Consider the following 18,669-nt stretch of genomic DNA (forward strand, 5'->3'; position numbering starts at 1 on the left):
TAAGTGGAGGCTAAACGGCGAGACGAATCTATTAAGCCTAATTAGTCCATGATTTGACAATGTGTTGCTACAGTAAACATTTGCTAATGATGGATTAATTAGGCTTAATAGGTTCGTCTCGCTGTTTAGCCTCCACTTATGTAATGGGTTTTGTAAATAGCCTACGTTTAATACTCCTAATTAGTATCTAAATATTGATATGACACTTGCTTAAAAATAAGCAAGGGAACCAAACGCCCCATAAGTCACGTCTTAAGCCTCATCACAAAGGCCAGGTGGTTCCCCCTAACAAGGAAGTGTCAAGATCGTTGTGGGAACACCGGCCTAAAATGCTCTCACGTGCCTTGACTATCCGTCACAAACAGTTGCAAATGAATTTAATTTGTTGCATCTACTGCACCGCACGCAGATTCAGGCTGGCATCATGGTTCAGTCACCCACCCTCAGAGCCGATCCAGCCATTGCTTACCCAGAAATGGCTCGCTGGACAAGAACCCAGGCAAGTTTCCTGCACGCCTTCTTTCTTCTGCTACCCTGCGCATCCACATCCAGTGCGATCGAGCAAGAAGCAGGCTCACTTCTCCGGTGGAAGTCCACCTTGTCGCCGGCCAATGGCGGCGGTGATTATCCGTCATCCCCTCTGCTCTCATGGTCTCCTGGCAGGCCCACATGTTCCTGGCATGGCATCCTTTGCGATGCAGCTGGCTGTGTTACCGAGCTCAGCCTTCCCGGCGTTGGCATCCATGGCACGCTCACCGCGTTGAACTTCGCCGCATTACCGGCTCTCACCAAGCTTGACCTCCGCAGGAACAACATCAGTGGGCACATCCCCATCCCCGCAAACGTCACCGGCTTGGCATACCTTGACCTGTCACATAACAGCTTGTCCGGGGTGATACCAGACACCCTGGCAAGGGCGACGCCAAGGATGAAGCACCTCAACCTGTCATCCAATGGATTGCATGGGCCAATACCACGGTCAATCTCCGGTATGCAAGAGATGCGCGCATTCGACGTGTCAAAAAACAAGCTCACTGGGAAAATTCCCCCAGAGTTGTTCATGGAATGGCCAGAGATCACAGAATTTCACGTGCAGAGCAATTTCCTGATGGGTGGCATCCCTCCAGATATCAGCAATGCAACCAAGCTACAGTCCTTGCTTCTCTACCGCAACAGCTTATCCGGCCAAATCCCAGTGGAGATCGGGAAACTGAAAAACTTGCAATTTCTGATCTTGGCATGGAATTCCCTGACCGGACCGATTCCGCATACGGTCGGGAACCTGTCAAGACTTGTGCTTTTGGGTCTATTCGTTAACAACCTTTCAGGGAGAATACCACCAGAAATCTCCAATTTGGCAGCACTGGAAGCCCTTGACCTTGATACCAACCAGCTGGAGGGTGAGGTGCCGGAAGCCATGTCCTCTCTCCAAAGTCTCCAATACCTGGATCTTAGTAGCAACAGGTTGTCTGGAATGGTACCATACCTCAGCATCAGTAAATTGCATGCCATATCCTTGGAAAACAATAGATTCACAGGGGAATTTCCTCTGGCATTTTGTCAGCAAGCTTCTTTGGAAATCCTGGACCTATCAAACAACCAGCTGTATGGAGAACTTCCTCCCTGCCTGTGGAGCTTGCAGAAGATACAGTTCATTGATTTGTCGAGCAATGCCTTCTCTGGGAATATCCAAACCTCAGCAAAATCCAGTTTGTTTCTAGAATCAGTACATCTGGCGAATAACAATCTCATGGGAGAATTTGCACTTGTCCTCAAGAGATGCAGAAGGCTAACTATTCTGGATCTTGGTGAGAACAATTTTTCTGGCACAATTCCTTCATGGATAGGAGCGAGCAATCCCTTGCTAAGGGTGCTCCGGTTGCGATCAAATATGCTCCATGGGAATATTCCTTGGCAGCTGTCACATCTTTCTTCCCTCCAGCTACTGGATCTAGCAGACAACAGTTTCGTAGGTTCCATACCAAGAAGTTTGGCCAATCTAACAGCCATGATGCAGCCAAAAGCAGAGTTGAACATACCCCTGGAAGTCAACTATCAAGTTCTGGGTAAATTTGCCAGGTATGCATACACAGAGCGAATAAACATAAACTGGAAGGGACAGTATCATACCTTTGAAGGAACCATTGCACTTATGACAGGCATCGATCTGTCGAGCAACTACCTTTCTGGTGAAATCCCTCTGGAGCTATCAAATCTTCAAGGTCTCAGATTCCTAAATTTTTCAAGAAATCATCTCTCTAGCAGTATTCCAAAAGACATTGGTAATTTGAAGATTCTGGAGTCCCTCGACTTATCTTGGAATGAACTATCTGGCTCCATTCCTTCAAGCATCTCAAAACTGATGTCCCTTAATTCGCTAAATCTGTCCAACAACAAGCTTTCAGGTGAGATACCAACCGGTTCTCAACTTCAAACACTTGCCGAACCATCAATTTACAGCAACAATTTGGGGCTCTGTGGTTTCCCACTGAACATAGCATGTTCAGATGGTTCAAATTCTACACCAGCACCGAACAGCCAAAGCCAAGAGCTTGAAGCGCTAAGCTGGTATTACTCTGTACTGGCTGGGCTGACATTTGGATTCTGGTTATGGTCTGGACCACTGCTTCTCTTCGAGCCTTGGAGGGTTGCTATCTTCCGCTGCATCGATCATATACAGGATAGGGCTGTACAAAAGGTTTTCATTGTCTAATATCTGTATGACATGGTAAAAAGTAGTTACGGCTTGTTTGTACCGGGTGATTTCGTTGGAAAGTTTTGGATCCAGTTCAAGTTGGATAACAGACAATAGTTTTCCATTGTGTGTTTTTTTCTGCATTGTTCTTATTTTGTAACAAATCTTACGGTTGCAAACAGAACTCTGAATGTGTTTATGTGATATTAGATGTTGTGAAGTAATCTGGGTATGCCAATGAAATGTTTACTAGCTCAGGTGCTGGCACTAGCAGCCTAGATTTTGTCATCAAAATGTTAGCAGGAAAGTGGACGTTGAGCTAGGCCTACCAGTTTTAAAATAGGACCTAACAGCATCCCAACTCAACATAAAAGGTTTTAATGAGCTGTATCATACTTTTTATCGAAGCAGTAAAAGATTAGCGTGGGTTCTTTTGGAGGAAAAAACAAAAGAACAGGGTTCCAACTCCTACGGGATTAGGCGGTTAATTCCACCTCCAAATTTGGAAGAAATTAGCAAACTAAACTGACGTTGAATTCCTCCACTGAAACCCCATCTTCAGCCCAATCCATCGGGGTTGCCGGTTGCATGTCACCTTCCAAAACCATTCGGGTGCAAGAATTGGAGGAAGCGGAACATCGCATACAGAGAAAATCACATGCTCCTTCATGCACTTTTGAGTACCTCTTTGAGTTGGGTGTTTTGGCCTGTTACACTTGTAAATACCATGTCACATGTGCCATAAATAAACCTTCAGACGTCAAAAATGTAGCCCTCAAGCAGTTTCCTGCAATCTACGATATTATTATTCTGAGTTCTGATAACCACCAGATAGATACATGTAAGGTTCTGCTGTCGTCGGTATCAAGGTCGATCAGACCCAGCCATCACTCCGAGAAGCCTCCCAAGCCATGAGTCTCTCGACAAAAGCCCAGGTAAATCCTTTGTACACCTCATTTCTTCTGCCACTTTGCACAGCCATATCCAGAGTGATCGAGCAAGAAGCTGCATCACTTCTCCAATGGAAGTCCACTATGTTGCCGAACGATTACGGCGACAAACCTCATTTGGAATGACATTGGTAATTTGAAATTTTTGGAGTCTCTTGACTTATCTTGGAATGATATATCTGGTTCCACTCCTTCAAGCATTTTAAAATTGATGTCTCTTGGTTCATATGTCAGGTGAGATACCAACGGGTTCCCAACTCCAAACGCTTGCCGAACCATCAACTTTCAGCAACAACTTTGTGCTCTGTGGTTTCCTGCTGAACGTAGCATGTTCAGACGGTTTAAATTCTACACCAGCACTGAGTTGCCAGAGCCAAGAGCTACGTTAAGCTGGTATTACTCTGTTTCGCAAAATAAAAAAAAAAGCTGGTAATACTCTGTATTAGCTATTTAGCTGGGCTGACATCTGGATTCTGGTTATGGTCTCTTTGGATTCGGAGTATTCAATTTAAAAGTTTTGGGTCTAATCAAATTTGAATAACAAGATGACTTTTTGATTATTGTACCAGCTTCCACATGTGTCCTTTTTTCTCTACCATTCTTCATTTTTTAACGAATCACACAGTAGGGATGCAGATGCTCACGTACACGTAACCACACTTGTCCTTAATCTTGAGGAAAGGATCGGTTGCCTTCACAAAACACAGGAAAAAAATCATCCACTCCGAGCTGTGGTTTCGCGGCAGAACGGAGCGAGAGGGAGATAAACGAAGCATCAACTGCTCGAAAAAATCAATTTAGAGTAAGAAACAAACAAAGCAACGAGGTAAAAAAAGGACTCAGTCTCGTGGGCGCCGGCCTGTCCCCGATGTTGCTCGAGATCGCCAGTCATCGTCGGCCGCCGCGGCCGTCGCTGGACGAGGTTGTCGAGCTCCTCGCCTCCTCGCATGCTACCGTGGTTGCCGCCGCAAACCAGGAGCACTAATCTTGCCATCCACCCCCACCAAAAGCCATCCTCACTCCACAGGATTGAGATCGACGAAGGGGCAAAGCAGATCTTGGAAAACTATGTTGTCTTCTCTTTTTCGTCTTTTTTATCCTTTTCTGGTTAGGAATATAACGATGTCGTCGATGTGCCTTTCGAGTTTGGACTCTGGACTTCTGGAGAAGAACGAGTTTATTTTATTTTTTTTTATTTTTTGAGGGGGTTCTGGAGAAGAACGAGTGGATCGGAGAGCTCAACGCTGGGCCATCTGTATAAAAAAAATGCTGGGCCATCTGTTTTGAAAAAAATGCTCAAATGAATTTAATAGTCTTTAAAACGTATTAAATAAAATTTTCTTAGTTTTGAATGAAAGATCTCTCTTGCTACTACTAAAAATTCCTATGTATCTGATTTCTGTGTTCCAAACACCCCTTTCAACAAAATCCTATGTTTTTCCAATCCTTTTTTTCCTACTACACTCATTTTTTAGTCCTGCATTTTCCCCCCTCTCATGTGTTTTGGATTCCTTCAATTCCAAACAGACCCTAATTTTTTATTCCTGCATTTTTCCCCTCATGTATTTTGGATTCCTTCGTTCCCAACACCCTAAATAACATGGACTAAGAGGGTGACTCGATAGTGCATTGAATGAACTAAAAAAAATATATGGGCCATTTTCGAAGTTGATTGACATAAGTGACATAGGGGTCTGCATTTTGCTCAAAACACGATGTTCCCAAAAGTTGCAAATCTTCACGTTACGGTCACGAGAACACCCCGTCAAAGTTTAACACCTGTCACATTGGATGTTTGGATACTAATTAGGAGTATTAAACATAGGCTAATTACAAAACTAATTGCATAGATGGAGTATAATTCGCGAGACGAATCTATTAAGCCTAATTAGTCCATGATTTGACAATGCGGTGCTACAGTAACCATTTGCTAATGATGGATTAATTAGGCTTAATAGATTCGTCTCGCGAATTAGGATAGGGTTCTACAATTAGTTTTATAATTAGCTCATGTTTAGTCCTCCTAATTAGCATCCGAATATCCGATATGACACTGTTAAAGTTTAGCACCTCGTATCCAAACACCCCCTAATAGACATTGCTGTTACGAAGGACAGCTTGCAGGTTGCAACTGCCCCAAAACCCTGGCAGAAACGACTAATTATTCCACAAGAATTGTTACAGGTAACACCATACAATTGAAAAACCTCTCTTCATTACCCTTTCCGGTCTCCAGCAATGAATATTTTGTACATACGAACTATTGCTAAGAAACAAATAACTTGCTATATTGGTTACCATGAAACTGGCTAATTAGGGGATAAATGAACCATCCTGCCATCTGCTAGAATGAACTGGGATCATGTAAATCTAAAAGGACTAGGTCTAAAGAATGCAAAATCAATGGTGACCCTAGTTCAGTCTAATGGTTGTTACGGAACCTGGTGCCTTGATGTTGGCCTAGACGCCGCATCAGATCTGCTTGAAACTTTTACCATTTGACTAACCTGACTGTCAGAATGTTTGGCCAAATTTCCAATGTCAACACCAAATAGTTTCTTAGTAGTGTTCCAAGTTAGGTCAGAATTGCTGGCTTGATTTCTTGAAGGAGTGATTAAATTGGACGAACAACAATTCAAAGACGATGATGAACTGCACTCAGAGGTCAATCTAAATGGACTATCAGTATTCTGTAGAAGCCCATGATCGGTAAACATCCTGTCCTTGCCATGCTCTTCTTTTATTCTAGAATTGAGATCTACATAATTATTCTGGATTCCATACTCTTGGAGGAATCCAGCAAGCTTTTGAAGGTCACGGCAACCATCTTGACTGCCACCAAATCCGGAAACAACATTGACATCAATTGCTGAACCTGAAAATTCTGTGCTTTTACCTGAGTCCATCTTTCTCTTCTGCACATTACCAGATGGGCAAACTAAACCTAGGTGGTCCTGTCCCCAAAGACACACTGCAGTCTGATCACCCTCCAAAGCTGCTACAAGAGTATTAAGCTCATCCATGCTATATCGAAAGAATGCGATTTTCCTCTCCATTTCACATGAGCAAAGAATGTTTGTATGGTTTAAGCAAGCGAAGCGGTTTGGTGAGCACTGGCAACTGATAGCAGACATGTGGAGATCATAAAAGCATGAAAAGCACTCCCGGTCAGTGGAATCATAATCCTTGTCCATCTTCTTACTTTTCAAATTACCATTCACCTCCCTTGCTGCACCCTCCATTGTAACTCTTGTCTAAAATAGAAAAATACAAATTAAGACCGTGTTAATTCTTTAAGAACAGATAATAAGTTCCAGTATTAGCGAGATGCAAGCTACTACCTTAACTGCACTTGTCAAGACACCATCTTTTCCACATGTGTTCAGCCATCTGTATTTCCCCTCATCAATATTGCAATTGAAAAGGTTCATCCATAGTTGTTTGACAGCTTCTTTTGCAGTCTTCAGTAGTAACTTGTCATGTGATATTGATGTCTTGCGATGCTGCTCTCTATAGAGCTCAACAGCGTACTGTCCATGGGGCAGCCAATCCACAGGAGCAATATTTACTGCCTCCGCACAGTTGAAACCAGAGTTGAATCCAGAATGGTATGCTCGTGGTAGTGTCAGAACGAATTCACCTGGCTTCTGAACAGCACGATAAACAGAAACTCCTTCTGATTTTAGAACAGATGGAGATAACTGCGTGACCTGCTCCAAGAAAATTTAGAATGAAACAGGATGAGATAAAGAAGTTCTAGCACAGAAAGGGAAACCTTTCTCAGACAAACAATTCAAGAATATATGATCAACAATCCATATCTAACAACAAATTTTTCCCCTCATAATCTAGTAAAAAATCCTAAAACTTTTATGATCAACAACAGGCAATAATACCAAGTACGGCACTCATAACAAAAAGGCATAATGAACTGCATTAAATTTTAAGGCTTATTAATAGCTTCAGTAGTATTCGACTACGTTATTATGTCAGAACATCATGAACTAGTCAGTGGGTTCTGCAAATCAAATAACAGGAAAAGATGGTTACCAGCTCATGAAGTAGATCAGGCTGTTCTTCAAACAGTTTCGGTAAGTTATTTCTCATAGATTCTTCCAGCTTTACTGCTTCACCACCAGGAACACCATACCAAACTTTTGGTTCACCAAAATGCATGTAATTCAGAGAATAGAGAAAATGGTCTTCAACATGCTGCAGGAAAGTAATAAAAAGATATATGAGAACATACTCCACGAACAAAGATGTCATAGATCACTTACACACCAACCACCATATCAAGCTAATCCATACAGAGCACTGAACAGCATGCCCAGACTAAAACTATTTGTGTGGTCCAACCACAATATGGAAACAGATTAGCTAAGAATCATACCCAGCAAAATGAAGAGAAGCACATTCCTACATAAAGCCATGGAACTACAACACCAGATATATCCTCGTTTTCAAATGAGATAACAGAGCCAGGCAGCCGTGGTAGATTATTCAAGTTCCAACAAGAGGCACTATATGGATCCTGCTTATTTGCATCTGAAGATAATTTAGCAAACCCACTACCAAATGTTGCAGTGTCCAAATCGGCACCATAATCCACCTAAGCAGAGGAAATTTGATATCAGTAAAAATTTGATAAATACATAAGAACATAATCTACGTATAATATACCAACATACCTCAACTTCATCAGTAGACCCTACGACTATCCGCCAATATTCTCCCTCAATTTCCTCGACTGATGGTTCCCATATTTTTTTGTGGTTTTTAATTTCGGAAAGAGAAATTTCATCGCTCCCTTTCATTCCAAAATATTCCTGCTTGTAGTCATCCGCATATTTCTGAAACTCCTCTAATGTGAAATCAGAACCAGATTGAAAGCCAAACTTGTCTTCGGAGTCCACCCTAGAACTAGGACGCCTGTGGGTCATCCCAAATCGAAGTCTCTTTCTTCTCTTTCTTTTCCTCTGAATTCGAGGCTGTGTTTGTTTCTTTATGGGCTCCCTGTTTTGAAGCTTGTCAACCTGTTGAACTCGGGTATTGAACTCTGTAGATTCCCAGAAACTCTTCTCCTTCAGAGGGCACGGAGGTCTCCAAGAAGATGGTGGAATAATACGACATATTCCATATTTTTCTGCTTGTGGACGAATGCTAGCAATGTACCCGATTGCATCCTTAAATTCCTATGAGAAAACAATATTATTCAAATGGTACTATAATGTTACTACTCCTTCCATTGGTTCTTTATCATTCCGTATATGAATTACTTTCTCTAACTCTGCTTGGAATTAACAAATTTAGAGTAATAATTCTTGCAAAAAACATTTCATTATCTAGTTTCTATATGTACAACCTTGATAGTTTTAACATACTAGTGTTCTAAATTTCAGAAAGTTCGAACACACAAAACCTAAATCATCAATAGAAATAACAGATTATAAAGCATATCCCGATGCACAGTTTGTAGCAGAAATATGTCCACAAACCTCTTCAGTTGGAGTGAAGATAGGGGCATCATCAATTTCAGGTCTCTGTGATTCACCTGGATGCCAGATTCCACATTTCTATCCACAAAATTGAAGAGAAAGAGAGAAAGCAGCATAAATTAGGCATATAATAATCAAATAAATGTTGGGAGTTGGAAATGACAGATCTGAGCTAAATAATTTAAAGAATATCACGGTCTTACAGTTGTAGCTCTGTCAAAGCCTTCCTCGCAACTTCTTGATGGGCAGTGATCCTGAAACAACTAAAAGTTAGCCATCCCAGTGTGAACTTTCTCAGAAAAATATTCCACTAAGTTCAGAATGTGTGCAGAACTTTCTAACTAAACTTTTACATAATGCGTGATGATTCAATGATCAGAAATAGATAACTCTAGCAGTTGCCGTACATTATAAATTTGTTCAAATAATATAGTCTCAACTTGCATTTGAGCCCATAAACTTATTTGAACTCTCAATGTGCATGAATTCATAAACTTGTTGAATCACCAATGGTATCATCAGTTCACAGCTGTTAACCATGACCAATTTGCAATTTTTCATAGACCTATCTATCTTGGTCTAAATAATTCACTGATGTGCAATGGCAACCCCAAGCAGAATAGGAGCAACAAGAAACTATTTGATTAGATAGGTTTCCTTCATCAACTCTAGAAACTAACAAAATAAGTTGCGGTAAGAATTGATCCTTTCTCCGAATTCAAGCAAATCACTGGAATCCATTGTTGGTCTGGAATTATATGCGACTCAATCTGTGCATCTGAATATCTAGGCTTGATTAAAATCCTAGTAATTGACAAACACGCAAAACTTCTCCTCTTTAGATCATATTCTCTGATCTAACTAAACGTCATTCCATCCTAATCCCAATTCTCATCTCCCTAAAGAAACTACATCAAACACCCTCCAGAAATTCACATTTCATCACTATTGATCCAATCAAAGTTTTGCCATCCAATACAATCAGGATTCAGTACCAAAACAAGCAGCCTTGCATAATTCCATGGAGGAAAACAAACAGCACATGCAGCAGGGCAATTTTCTCTCATCAATGAAACAGGAACACAATACCAGTTACCAAACCACACAAGTAAAAAGGTTTCTTGATACACAGCTGTTCATAGAGAATAGTTCCTTATATAACATAAAAAAACAAAGGAAGCGGAGCTAGAAAGGAATCCGCGGTACAAACAATGCCTGATCTGCGTGCGTATCTGCAGAAGAACCGTACCAGCGAGGCCGCAGCCGTGGCTCCGGGACCCGGTGAGGCCGCCACGCCGCAGAGCATTCGCCTCTTCTCGCGCCGCCGCGCGGGGCTGGCCTCCTCCGAGGAGACGGAAGAGGAAACCATGGGCGAGATTTGGTGGGCGGGGGACGACGCTACCGCGGAATAGAAGACCTCGCCCTTGGTTTTAACTTTAATTACGGGAGGGAGGGGGTAACGACCTCGTCGCACGTGCCGCGCACCCCGGGCCCAGTAGTCGGACGTCGCTGGTAGTTGGGCCCCGATGCGGTGTTCGGCTCCGACTCTGTCTAGGCAGCCTGGACGGAGGCGGTTAGGGCTGGACGCCGAGTGAAACTCGCAAGCTGGCTCGCTCGTTCGTGGATTGCGGGATATGAAAGATGCGGCGGCGCTGCACAGGATCGGGCGGGTGGCTGGAGGTTGGGGATGACGGGGTGGGGGCGCCGGCTGGCAGCGAGGCGGCGTTGGCGCCCAGGCATAGTACGCCTTCGACGTCATCGCGGAGGGGGCGGGGTGGAGCTGGGGGTTCGTATACATCTTCCGTGCGATAATAAATTTAGGCTCTGAAGTGTTAGAACTTTTAATATTTTTTTATCCAAACACTTATGTTCAGGTGTTAAAATTTAACATACTATTTTTCATAAACATACGGAGGGGGTGTTAAAACTTGTTAAAGGTGTTAAAAGTGATCCCCTCTCCACTTTTTCCCAGGTTACCCCTTCTCTCTCCTCCCTCTCTCTCCGCCGGCCATAAATGAGGGGATAATGGAGTCATTTCCCACCAAAGGTGTTAAAGTTTAACACATCATCCAAACACCCCAATGTGTTAAACTTTAGCACTCTATTTGAGAGTGTTAAAACTTTAACACTTGTTAAATTTTAACATAGGGTATCCAAACATGCCCTATCGCACAGCCTACGAGGCCCAGCAACAACACAGGAGGCCCAACAACACGAACAACAATGAAAAAAAGAAGGCAGTGCAGCGCATGATTGGCTGGTGCAATTAGCAGATCTGACACGTGTTTCAGCTTTCGTGCAAAACAAAAATTCGAAGAAAAAATCTATAGCTTCCAAACTAAGTGTCCAAATCAAATTTGATTGAACCGTAGCATTTCTTATAATAAGATCTACAAAATAAAACCACACATAACAATATTTTGAATCAAATTATTTTGAACATTTTTCAAAACACCAACATTTTATTGAGGTTGACCCACATTTTTCTTTTTGAACATTTTTTTCTTTACTTTTTTACATGTAGCAACATTTTTTTTACATTCACTAATATTTCTTAATATTCGTCAACATTTTCCCTCAAGCCGAGCTTAAGTTTCACCAACATTTATTGATGTTCATCAATATTTTTTATATGCAACAATATTTTTCTTCAACTTTTTTTACATTCACTGGCTCAATATTTTTTTACATACACCAACATTTTTCTTCAACCTTTTTACATTCACCAATATTATAGCTCAACATTTGTTTTACACATACCAACATTTTTCTTCAACTTTTTTTACATTTGCCAACATTATGGCTCAAAATTTTTTATACACACACCAAAAATATTTGAAAAAAATACTATTTCAATATTTTTTCTTCAAATGTATGTTTAAGATATTACTACAATATAGTCAATTATTTAGAAGACTAGATTTAACATTTATGTACACACTAGTTCAACATTTTCAATACAAGTAACTCAACATTTTATGAAAAAATATGTTAAAACCATATATTCAAAATGTTGAGCATGTATATTCAAATGTTGAAGTGTGCATTTGAAATGTTGATTGTGTTAAAAAAATCAAAATATATTCATGTTACATCCTGTTTTGTTGCATAAATTCTAAATAGCATCATGGTTCAAACCGAATCTAAAACACATTTACGATTCGAGAGAAAAATGAGATTAAATTTTGAATCTAAAAGGAACCTCACCCATCCACCACCAACCACCCATAGCCAGCCAGCCACCCATCCCCGCGCTAACATATTGACGCTTACTATTGACACACTTTTACCCCTGTTTATCTTCAATAATGATATGAATTTAATACCTAAACTATTAATTACACCTAATGAACCGGTCATTTTCACATATGCAACATATTTTGGAGGATGTTCTGATTTTGCAGGGAATAGGACCTAAAAGTATATTTTTGGATAAAGCACTGAACGAGCATCAAACCAGACGAAGACGGAGGCCAACGGGCTCAGGAAGGGCCTAGGTTGATCGGCCCAGAGGAGCCCAGGCCGATCGGCATAGGGTCTTCTGGAGCCTTCGGATGCCTATCTTTAGCAAGCAATCCTCCGAGATGACTTAAGGGCTAAGTTTGTGAAGATATGGCAAGGATCACTTCGGGATCAAAGAGGAATCAAAGAAGATCAAGCGGAGATTTGGAATGTCATTGAAGATCAATCTCATCCCGAAGCAACCGACATGCCATGCCCACATGCAAGTGAAAATAAGACTTCAAAGCTCCAGAGGAGACTTGAAGATGAAGCATGATGCGAGGGGCTAAAAGGAAGGCCCTAGCCGATTGGTCTGGGGTTTCCTTCGCCCCCTCGCCTTTCAATTTTTGACACACGCTCTCTGGACTATAAATAACTCGAAAAATCCACCGAGCCTCATATCCAAGATGACGTACTTGACGTGAAGTAGCAGAGAAGCAGAAGGAGCTTGAGGGACAGCTCTCTGAAGAGCCGAGGGCTGTGTAGTTGTCGGGGGCTAGCGTAGGCAAACCTCTGCCGGTGTGATCACCCTGCAAGGAAGATCACACTGGAGTTCTAGAACTAGAAGTCATCAAGATCAAGGTAGGATCCCGGTGGTGATCTTGTGATGTACAATTATTCATGGTGAAGTAATAGATGTGTTCATGTTCTTTGCGATCTAAGTATCTCCTTTGATGGTTTTATGCTTTATCGGATTTGCTTGCTTTTCAATCTATGAATAGATGATAAATTGCCTAGGGTGTTCTTGTGGTTGTGATGACCAGATTTGCATGCCTGGTCTATTGATGAATATGACATGTTCTTATGATCATGCCCTTAACCTGCTTGCGCTGATAGAGGTGATCGTGGCAGGATCTTTCTTATATAAGGTGGGGGTTTCGGGATCTGGACTGGAGGTGTAGATTTAAAGATGCTTTTTACTAAGATCTTATCTGTGTTGCTTTGCTATCTATGCTCAGAATTACAACACATCCATAGTCTAGGTTGCTCTAGATTGGTTACGTTTGTTCTATCTGTTATTGTCTGTACATGCTTAGTAGATTGGATCAGAATCTCTCATAAACACCAACTTAATACTAACAATGCTAGTTGAAATAGATTTTGTGTTATAAGTTCCACGGATTGATAAATCTTAGGGAAATACTCTGAGGGAAGAGCTACAACTGATCCGTAAGCTTGCAGTTCACATATTGGTATGCTAACAGCTGTCAACAAGTTTATCTGGCGCCATTGCCGGGGAACTAATAGTCAAGTTCTAGTTTAACTATGCATCTATAGATATAACTTTCTGTTCATGATTTTTCAATCTTTTCTTTTTAATCTTTTTGTTTTTGTGCAATCTTAATCAAAATTTCAGATCTAGTTCTTGTATATATGTGTTTGCTTTCACTAACGCTAACAGGAGATGGGCGGCTACCTCTCCAACAAACTAAAAAATTTTGTGGATGATCTAGAAAAACTTTACAGGCAAGGAAAACATTTACCACAAGCAAGAAAGCTAGAGATTGAAGCTTCAGTTGTTAAGGAAGAATTGAAAGTGTCAGAAACATCATCATCATCTACTCCAAAGTCAACACCACCGCAAGTTCAGGAGGAGCAGGAGTTGCTCCAGAAGTATCGCAAGCACCTGCTATGGGAGATCAACAACTAGAGCGAGAGCCTACTATTGGGGAACTTTGCATTCCAAATATCAATGACTTACCTATCCATGAATTTGGCGTCGTCGACCGACCATTTGGGATCGATACTTCAAGACTGAGGATCTTGCAGAGTTCACCTTTCACTAGCAAGGAGGATGCTAATCTTTATCTACAAGCGTTTACATAGCTATGCAACACCTTCGACATGGATGGAGTTACTCAGAATTAACTAAGGGCAAGGTTGTTTCCTTACTCTCTACTTGGAAGAGCGCTTCAATGGTTTTACTCTCTACCGGTGGCAACAATTCAGAATTGGGATGAGTTGATGAAGACTTTCTTAACTGAACATTATTCGCCAGCCAAGACTCAGAATCTTAGAAGTAGGATAGCTACCTTTGCTCAATATGCTTACGAGACGATTGCTGAAGCTTATGAGATGAACCACCAAGTGACAGCAAAGTGACAGAGGTCGAAAGTTTGAACCACCAAGTGATGAACATGATGAAGATGCTAGAGACTCAAGTTACATAGTTAGCTGAGCATTTTACAAGAAATCAAGGGAAGTTGCCAGGACAACTGATGAATCCAAAGTCAGCTAAAGCTATTCAAACTCGCTCAGGCAAGGAAACAGAAGATCCAGAATGTTCGGCGGGAGCTAGGAAGCCTAAATTAGCTGCAGAAGTAGAGATGACTTCAAAGGAGAAGACACCTACCCTATCTCCGGAGATTGAAACGAAGAGCCAGAGTTTGAGATGGTCGATCAAGATGTCACAATGATTCTGCCAGAGAAACCACGCCATCGTCTAGGTAAAACTGACAAACAATTTGAGAAGTTTGTTGAAGTTGTGCATAGGTTGAACATCAATATGCCACTGCTAGATGCTCTACAAATTCCAACATGTGCTCGCTACTTCAAAGATATCCTGACAAACAAGCGAAAGATTCTGCAGTTCACTATATATCACATCAAGATGACAGAAGAGTGCAGTGATGCAATCGCTAATCAAGCTCCTGAAAAGAAAAGAGATCCTAGATGTCCAACCATCCCATATTCAATTGGAGCGTTGTTGTTCGAAAGGGCATTATGTAATCTTGGTGCAAGTGTGAGCATCATGACTAAAGCTATGTTCGAGAAGCTACGCCTGCTAGAGCCAGAATCAACAACTATGTGCCTGGAGTTGGTAGACAACACCGTTCGCTATCCTAAAGGCATTGTTGAAGATGTACCTGTGAAGATCAGGAATCACTTTATCCCTGTTGACTTTGTGACACTCGAGATGGGAGAAGGAGCTAAATCCTCACTCATCCTGAAGGCCATTCCTGAAGACCGCAAGGGCAAACATAGATGTTGGGAAGGGCAAGATCAAGTTTGACATCAATGGTACTATGAGCGCATTCAAGTTTCGCCCACGCTTTGAGGTATGCAATATGATTTCTAGTAAGTATATACTGCCACATCATTGTGTCAAGCAAGAGGAGAAGAACAAGAAGGTAGAAGAAAAGAAGCTAGTAGAAAAAGTTGCTATCCTCTAGAAGAAGGAAGAATGCTAGCCTGTAAAGACAAAAAAATAGCCAAGCTTGTGCCTACATCATAGCCAAAGATGGTGAAGAAGTGGGTGCCAAAGACTATAGCGCTGACACCGAGCGCTGTTCTGAACTGAAGAATTGAAGAGTCTAGCTATAAACTATAAATGATGCGCTTTGCGGGAGGCAACCTGATTATCGAGTCAAGAATAAGCTAATGGGAGGACAACCCTGGAGTCATTTGAAGAGTCAAGTAAGTGAGTCGCAGATTTTGCTACATTATACCTGGTGAACATTTAATAAGTTGAACCTTCGGTCAGAATAATATTTGAAGTTTTATTTTCTATTGTTCTCTTTTTCATAAACCAATGACTTGAGCCATCCTAATGTTTTATTTGATTTTTCTTGGAAAACTAGAACCATATATCCCTATCTTATCAAACTTTTCATCTTGACTATGATGTTTAGCCTGACTTTTTTTCATGATAAACACATGAGTAGAGCCCGTATTGTTCTTACTTTGTAAATTTTTGACGCATGCTAGGACTCGCGTGACCATAGGATTTTGGTTTGCTTAAACTTGAAAAACTCATCGGTTTTCTTAGAATTAAAATTTTTCTGAGCCATATTTATTTATTTCATTCAAAATTCCCCTCTCACTTTTGGCCAAAATTAGACCCTAAACCCATTACCCCACAGTTGAAATCGAAATTGCTTCATCTCAATTCATGAGAATGAACGATACCAGTACAATCAAAATTAATGTAATCGGAAATCCTTTCAACTTACAAATATTTTTGATGCTCCAAAACTCTTCTAAAATATTTTTGAACTCATGGCTAGCTCTAAGTTAATTAAGCATCTAAACATGATTTGGAGGGTTTACGAGCTTCATTTACACTAATGGTTGATTTTGTTATCATGGGAACAATCATGGAGGCACTCTCACCTTCCACACATGCATAAAGAAATAAAGAGTGGCCTGCCATACTCGTTTGTTGTAGCTCAAAGGACAAGGCATTGAGTGAAATATAGAAAACAACAAGGCTATGGCACATAGGTGCATGATTTTCAATAAAGTGCCAACACAAAGGAGTGGAGGAGATTGATTTGGAGCTGCCCTTCACGTGAATGCTGAATTTTTAAGTACGATGATGATCAAGTGGCCATGTGAAGGAAGATGGAGACCAGGGGAGGCGAGAACACGCTAGGCCGATCAGCCTGGTGTGCTTCAGGCAGATTGGCCTAGGGTCTTTTTAAGCCCCCCCATGGTGCCCTTTTCCACGTAACTCACTCACCTCTTTGTGCATCATATTTTTCATCCAACACACCAAGAGCACCTCTGCATAGTCTCTGAAAATTTTGAAAGTCCACTCATACACAAAAATTCCAGCAAACAAAAATTTCAGCAAGGACCTGTGGCTAGTTCTAGCTCTTGTGCATTTTCTTGTTGGCAAGAAACCCCGGTGGAGTATTTTCCTCGAAGTGTGTAGAAATGAGGAGTATTGGAAGGTTTTTTGGGAGGACGAATAAGTCACGCTCGTCGGTCGAAGCATCATCTACATTGAGCGCTTCACGGTGGCACTCGGTCTCTGAGTCACCGCGAGGCATGGACGTCGACGCGACACCACGACGCAGCGATTGTACATTGCTTGGTGGGATGACCACATGAAGCTCCTCCATGCAATTTGATGAACCGTGTGGAATTCCCGAAGCTGTGTCAGAAACTTCAAGGAGATCAACTCGCTCTCTTGGGGGCTTCACCGAAAAGAAGTCGGAATACGGCTTCATGATAAAAAGCAAGGAAGAGGAAGAGCGACTGAAGAATATTGAAGGGAGCATCATTGCCAACCATGATTTCGACAATGACTTTTTTCAGGATATTGGATTTCATAATGATATTTACAAGCTCCTGGAAAATATTGGGTGGATGCAATTTGCTCTTAATGGTCCCGTCGTGCCTATCCTTTAAAATAAAGGATGAAGTGAAGATTATTACATATGGAGAAATCATAACATTGCTGGGTTTCAATCCAAAAGCCCCAATATATGGAGAAGTGGAAGAAGATGATTTAAAGGAATTCTGGAAGAAGATTGCAAAGGAAGAAAACAAGTAACGGAAAAATATTTGCAATCCCATACTGCAAGTATTTATTTTTGGATGAGCCACTGCGTCTCGGGAAGAATGAAGGAGACCAAAATTACTAACTCCAAGACCCACTCCGAGATGAACTGGCTTTATTGTGTGGTTGTGGAAAAGAAAGTAATTGACCCCTCCTTGTTGATGATAAACAGATGGCTTGCTGAAGCCGTGACAGGGATCGGAATTTTTGGGTCGGGTTGCTACCTGACCATGATTACATCCTTTTTGAAGCCAGATACTGAAAGGGTCCCTAAGTGATTCATAAAAGGAGGAAGCATTGATGCCAGGACAATGAAAAATGCACACTTAATCGGTGGCGACGGAGAGAGAGAGGATATACAGTTGGAGTCACCAATTTCAAGTTGCCTGACAGAAGATTGGGGATTTACCATGTTAGCAAGACTATCTAGCGGGAAGAGGAAATTTTATTTTCCACAAAGAAAGACAAGAGAGGACAGAGAATAGAAGAACGCTCATCATCACAGGTGGCTCCAGAAATACTAGTGCCACCACCTAGCTCAAGCTACTAGCAGTCGGAGTTTCAGAGTGCACCAAGCTACGAGGGAGTCCATGAAGGATGGCAGCAAGAACAGTGGCCGGAGGCGCCAGCAGAGGCATCGGCACAAGGCCCATATGCATCACAATTTCAACAGCCGGCGTATCCAGTACGACCAGAATTTTAGCAGACAGTGCAGCCACCTCTATCAGCACCATTTGC

At 41.7% G+C, this 18,669-nt stretch overlaps 3 protein-coding genes across 3 annotated transcripts; 2 read left to right on the forward strand and 1 right to left on the reverse strand.

Moving 5' to 3' along the window:
• The first annotated feature begins 243 nt into the window (after window positions 1-243).
• Window positions 244-2,997, forward strand: LOC101757619 (MDIS1-interacting receptor like kinase 2). Its single transcript, XM_004974492.2, has one exon. It carries the CDS (start codon window positions 425-427, stop codon window positions 2,711-2,713), a length of 2,289 nt encoding a protein of 762 aa, XP_004974549.2. The 5' UTR covers window positions 244-424; the 3' UTR covers window positions 2,714-2,997.
• Window positions 2,998-5,838: 2,841 nt separating this feature from the next.
• On the reverse strand, window positions 5,839-10,892 carry LOC101763305 (lysine-specific demethylase JMJ18). The gene is made up of 8 exons (XM_004973066.3): window positions 10,393-10,892; window positions 9,347-9,397; window positions 9,144-9,221; window positions 8,337-8,840; window positions 8,039-8,257; window positions 7,696-7,857; window positions 6,987-7,355; window positions 5,839-6,899 (listed from the first exon to the last, which is right to left on the reverse strand). Exons 1-8 carry the CDS (start codon window positions 10,510-10,512, stop codon window positions 6,078-6,080), a joined length of 2,325 nt encoding a protein of 774 aa, XP_004973123.1. The 5' UTR covers window positions 10,513-10,892; the 3' UTR covers window positions 5,839-6,077.
• A 4,144-nt stretch (window positions 10,893-15,036) lies between these two features.
• Window positions 15,037-15,657, forward strand: LOC111257691. The gene has a single exon (XM_022827730.1). It carries the CDS (start codon window positions 15,037-15,039, stop codon window positions 15,655-15,657), a length of 621 nt encoding a protein of 206 aa, XP_022683465.1.
• Window positions 15,658-18,669: the final 3,012 nt, after the last annotated feature.

The sequence above is a fragment of the Setaria italica genome, chromosome VI (assembly GCF_000263155.2).
Source record: "Setaria italica strain Yugu1 chromosome VI, Setaria_italica_v2.0, whole genome shotgun sequence".
Classification (NCBI taxonomy): Eukaryota; Viridiplantae; Streptophyta; class Magnoliopsida; order Poales; family Poaceae; genus Setaria; species Setaria italica.

Excerpts from the sequence above, each read along its gene's own strand:
- LOC101757619 (XM_004974492.2), top strand. The coding sequence starts at position 425 with ATGGTTCAGTCACCCACCCTCAGAGCCGATCCAGCCATTGCTTACCCA.
- LOC101763305 (XM_004973066.3), bottom strand. The coding sequence starts at position 10,512 with ATGGTTTCCTCTTCCGTCTCCTCGGAGGAGGCCAGCCCCGCGCGGCGG. Across the intron at positions 8,841-9,143 it reads TCTTCACTCCAACTGAAGAG|GAATTTAAGGATGCAATCGG; the intron begins GTTTGTGGACAT and ends GTTTTCTCATAG. Across the intron at positions 7,858-8,038 it reads GCTTCTCTTCATTTTGCTGG|CATGTTGAAGACCATTTTCT; the intron begins GTATGATTCTTA and ends ACTTTCCTGCAG.
- LOC111257691 (XM_022827730.1), top strand. The coding sequence starts at position 15,037 with ATGGTCGATCAAGATGTCACAATGATTCTGCCAGAGAAACCACGCCAT.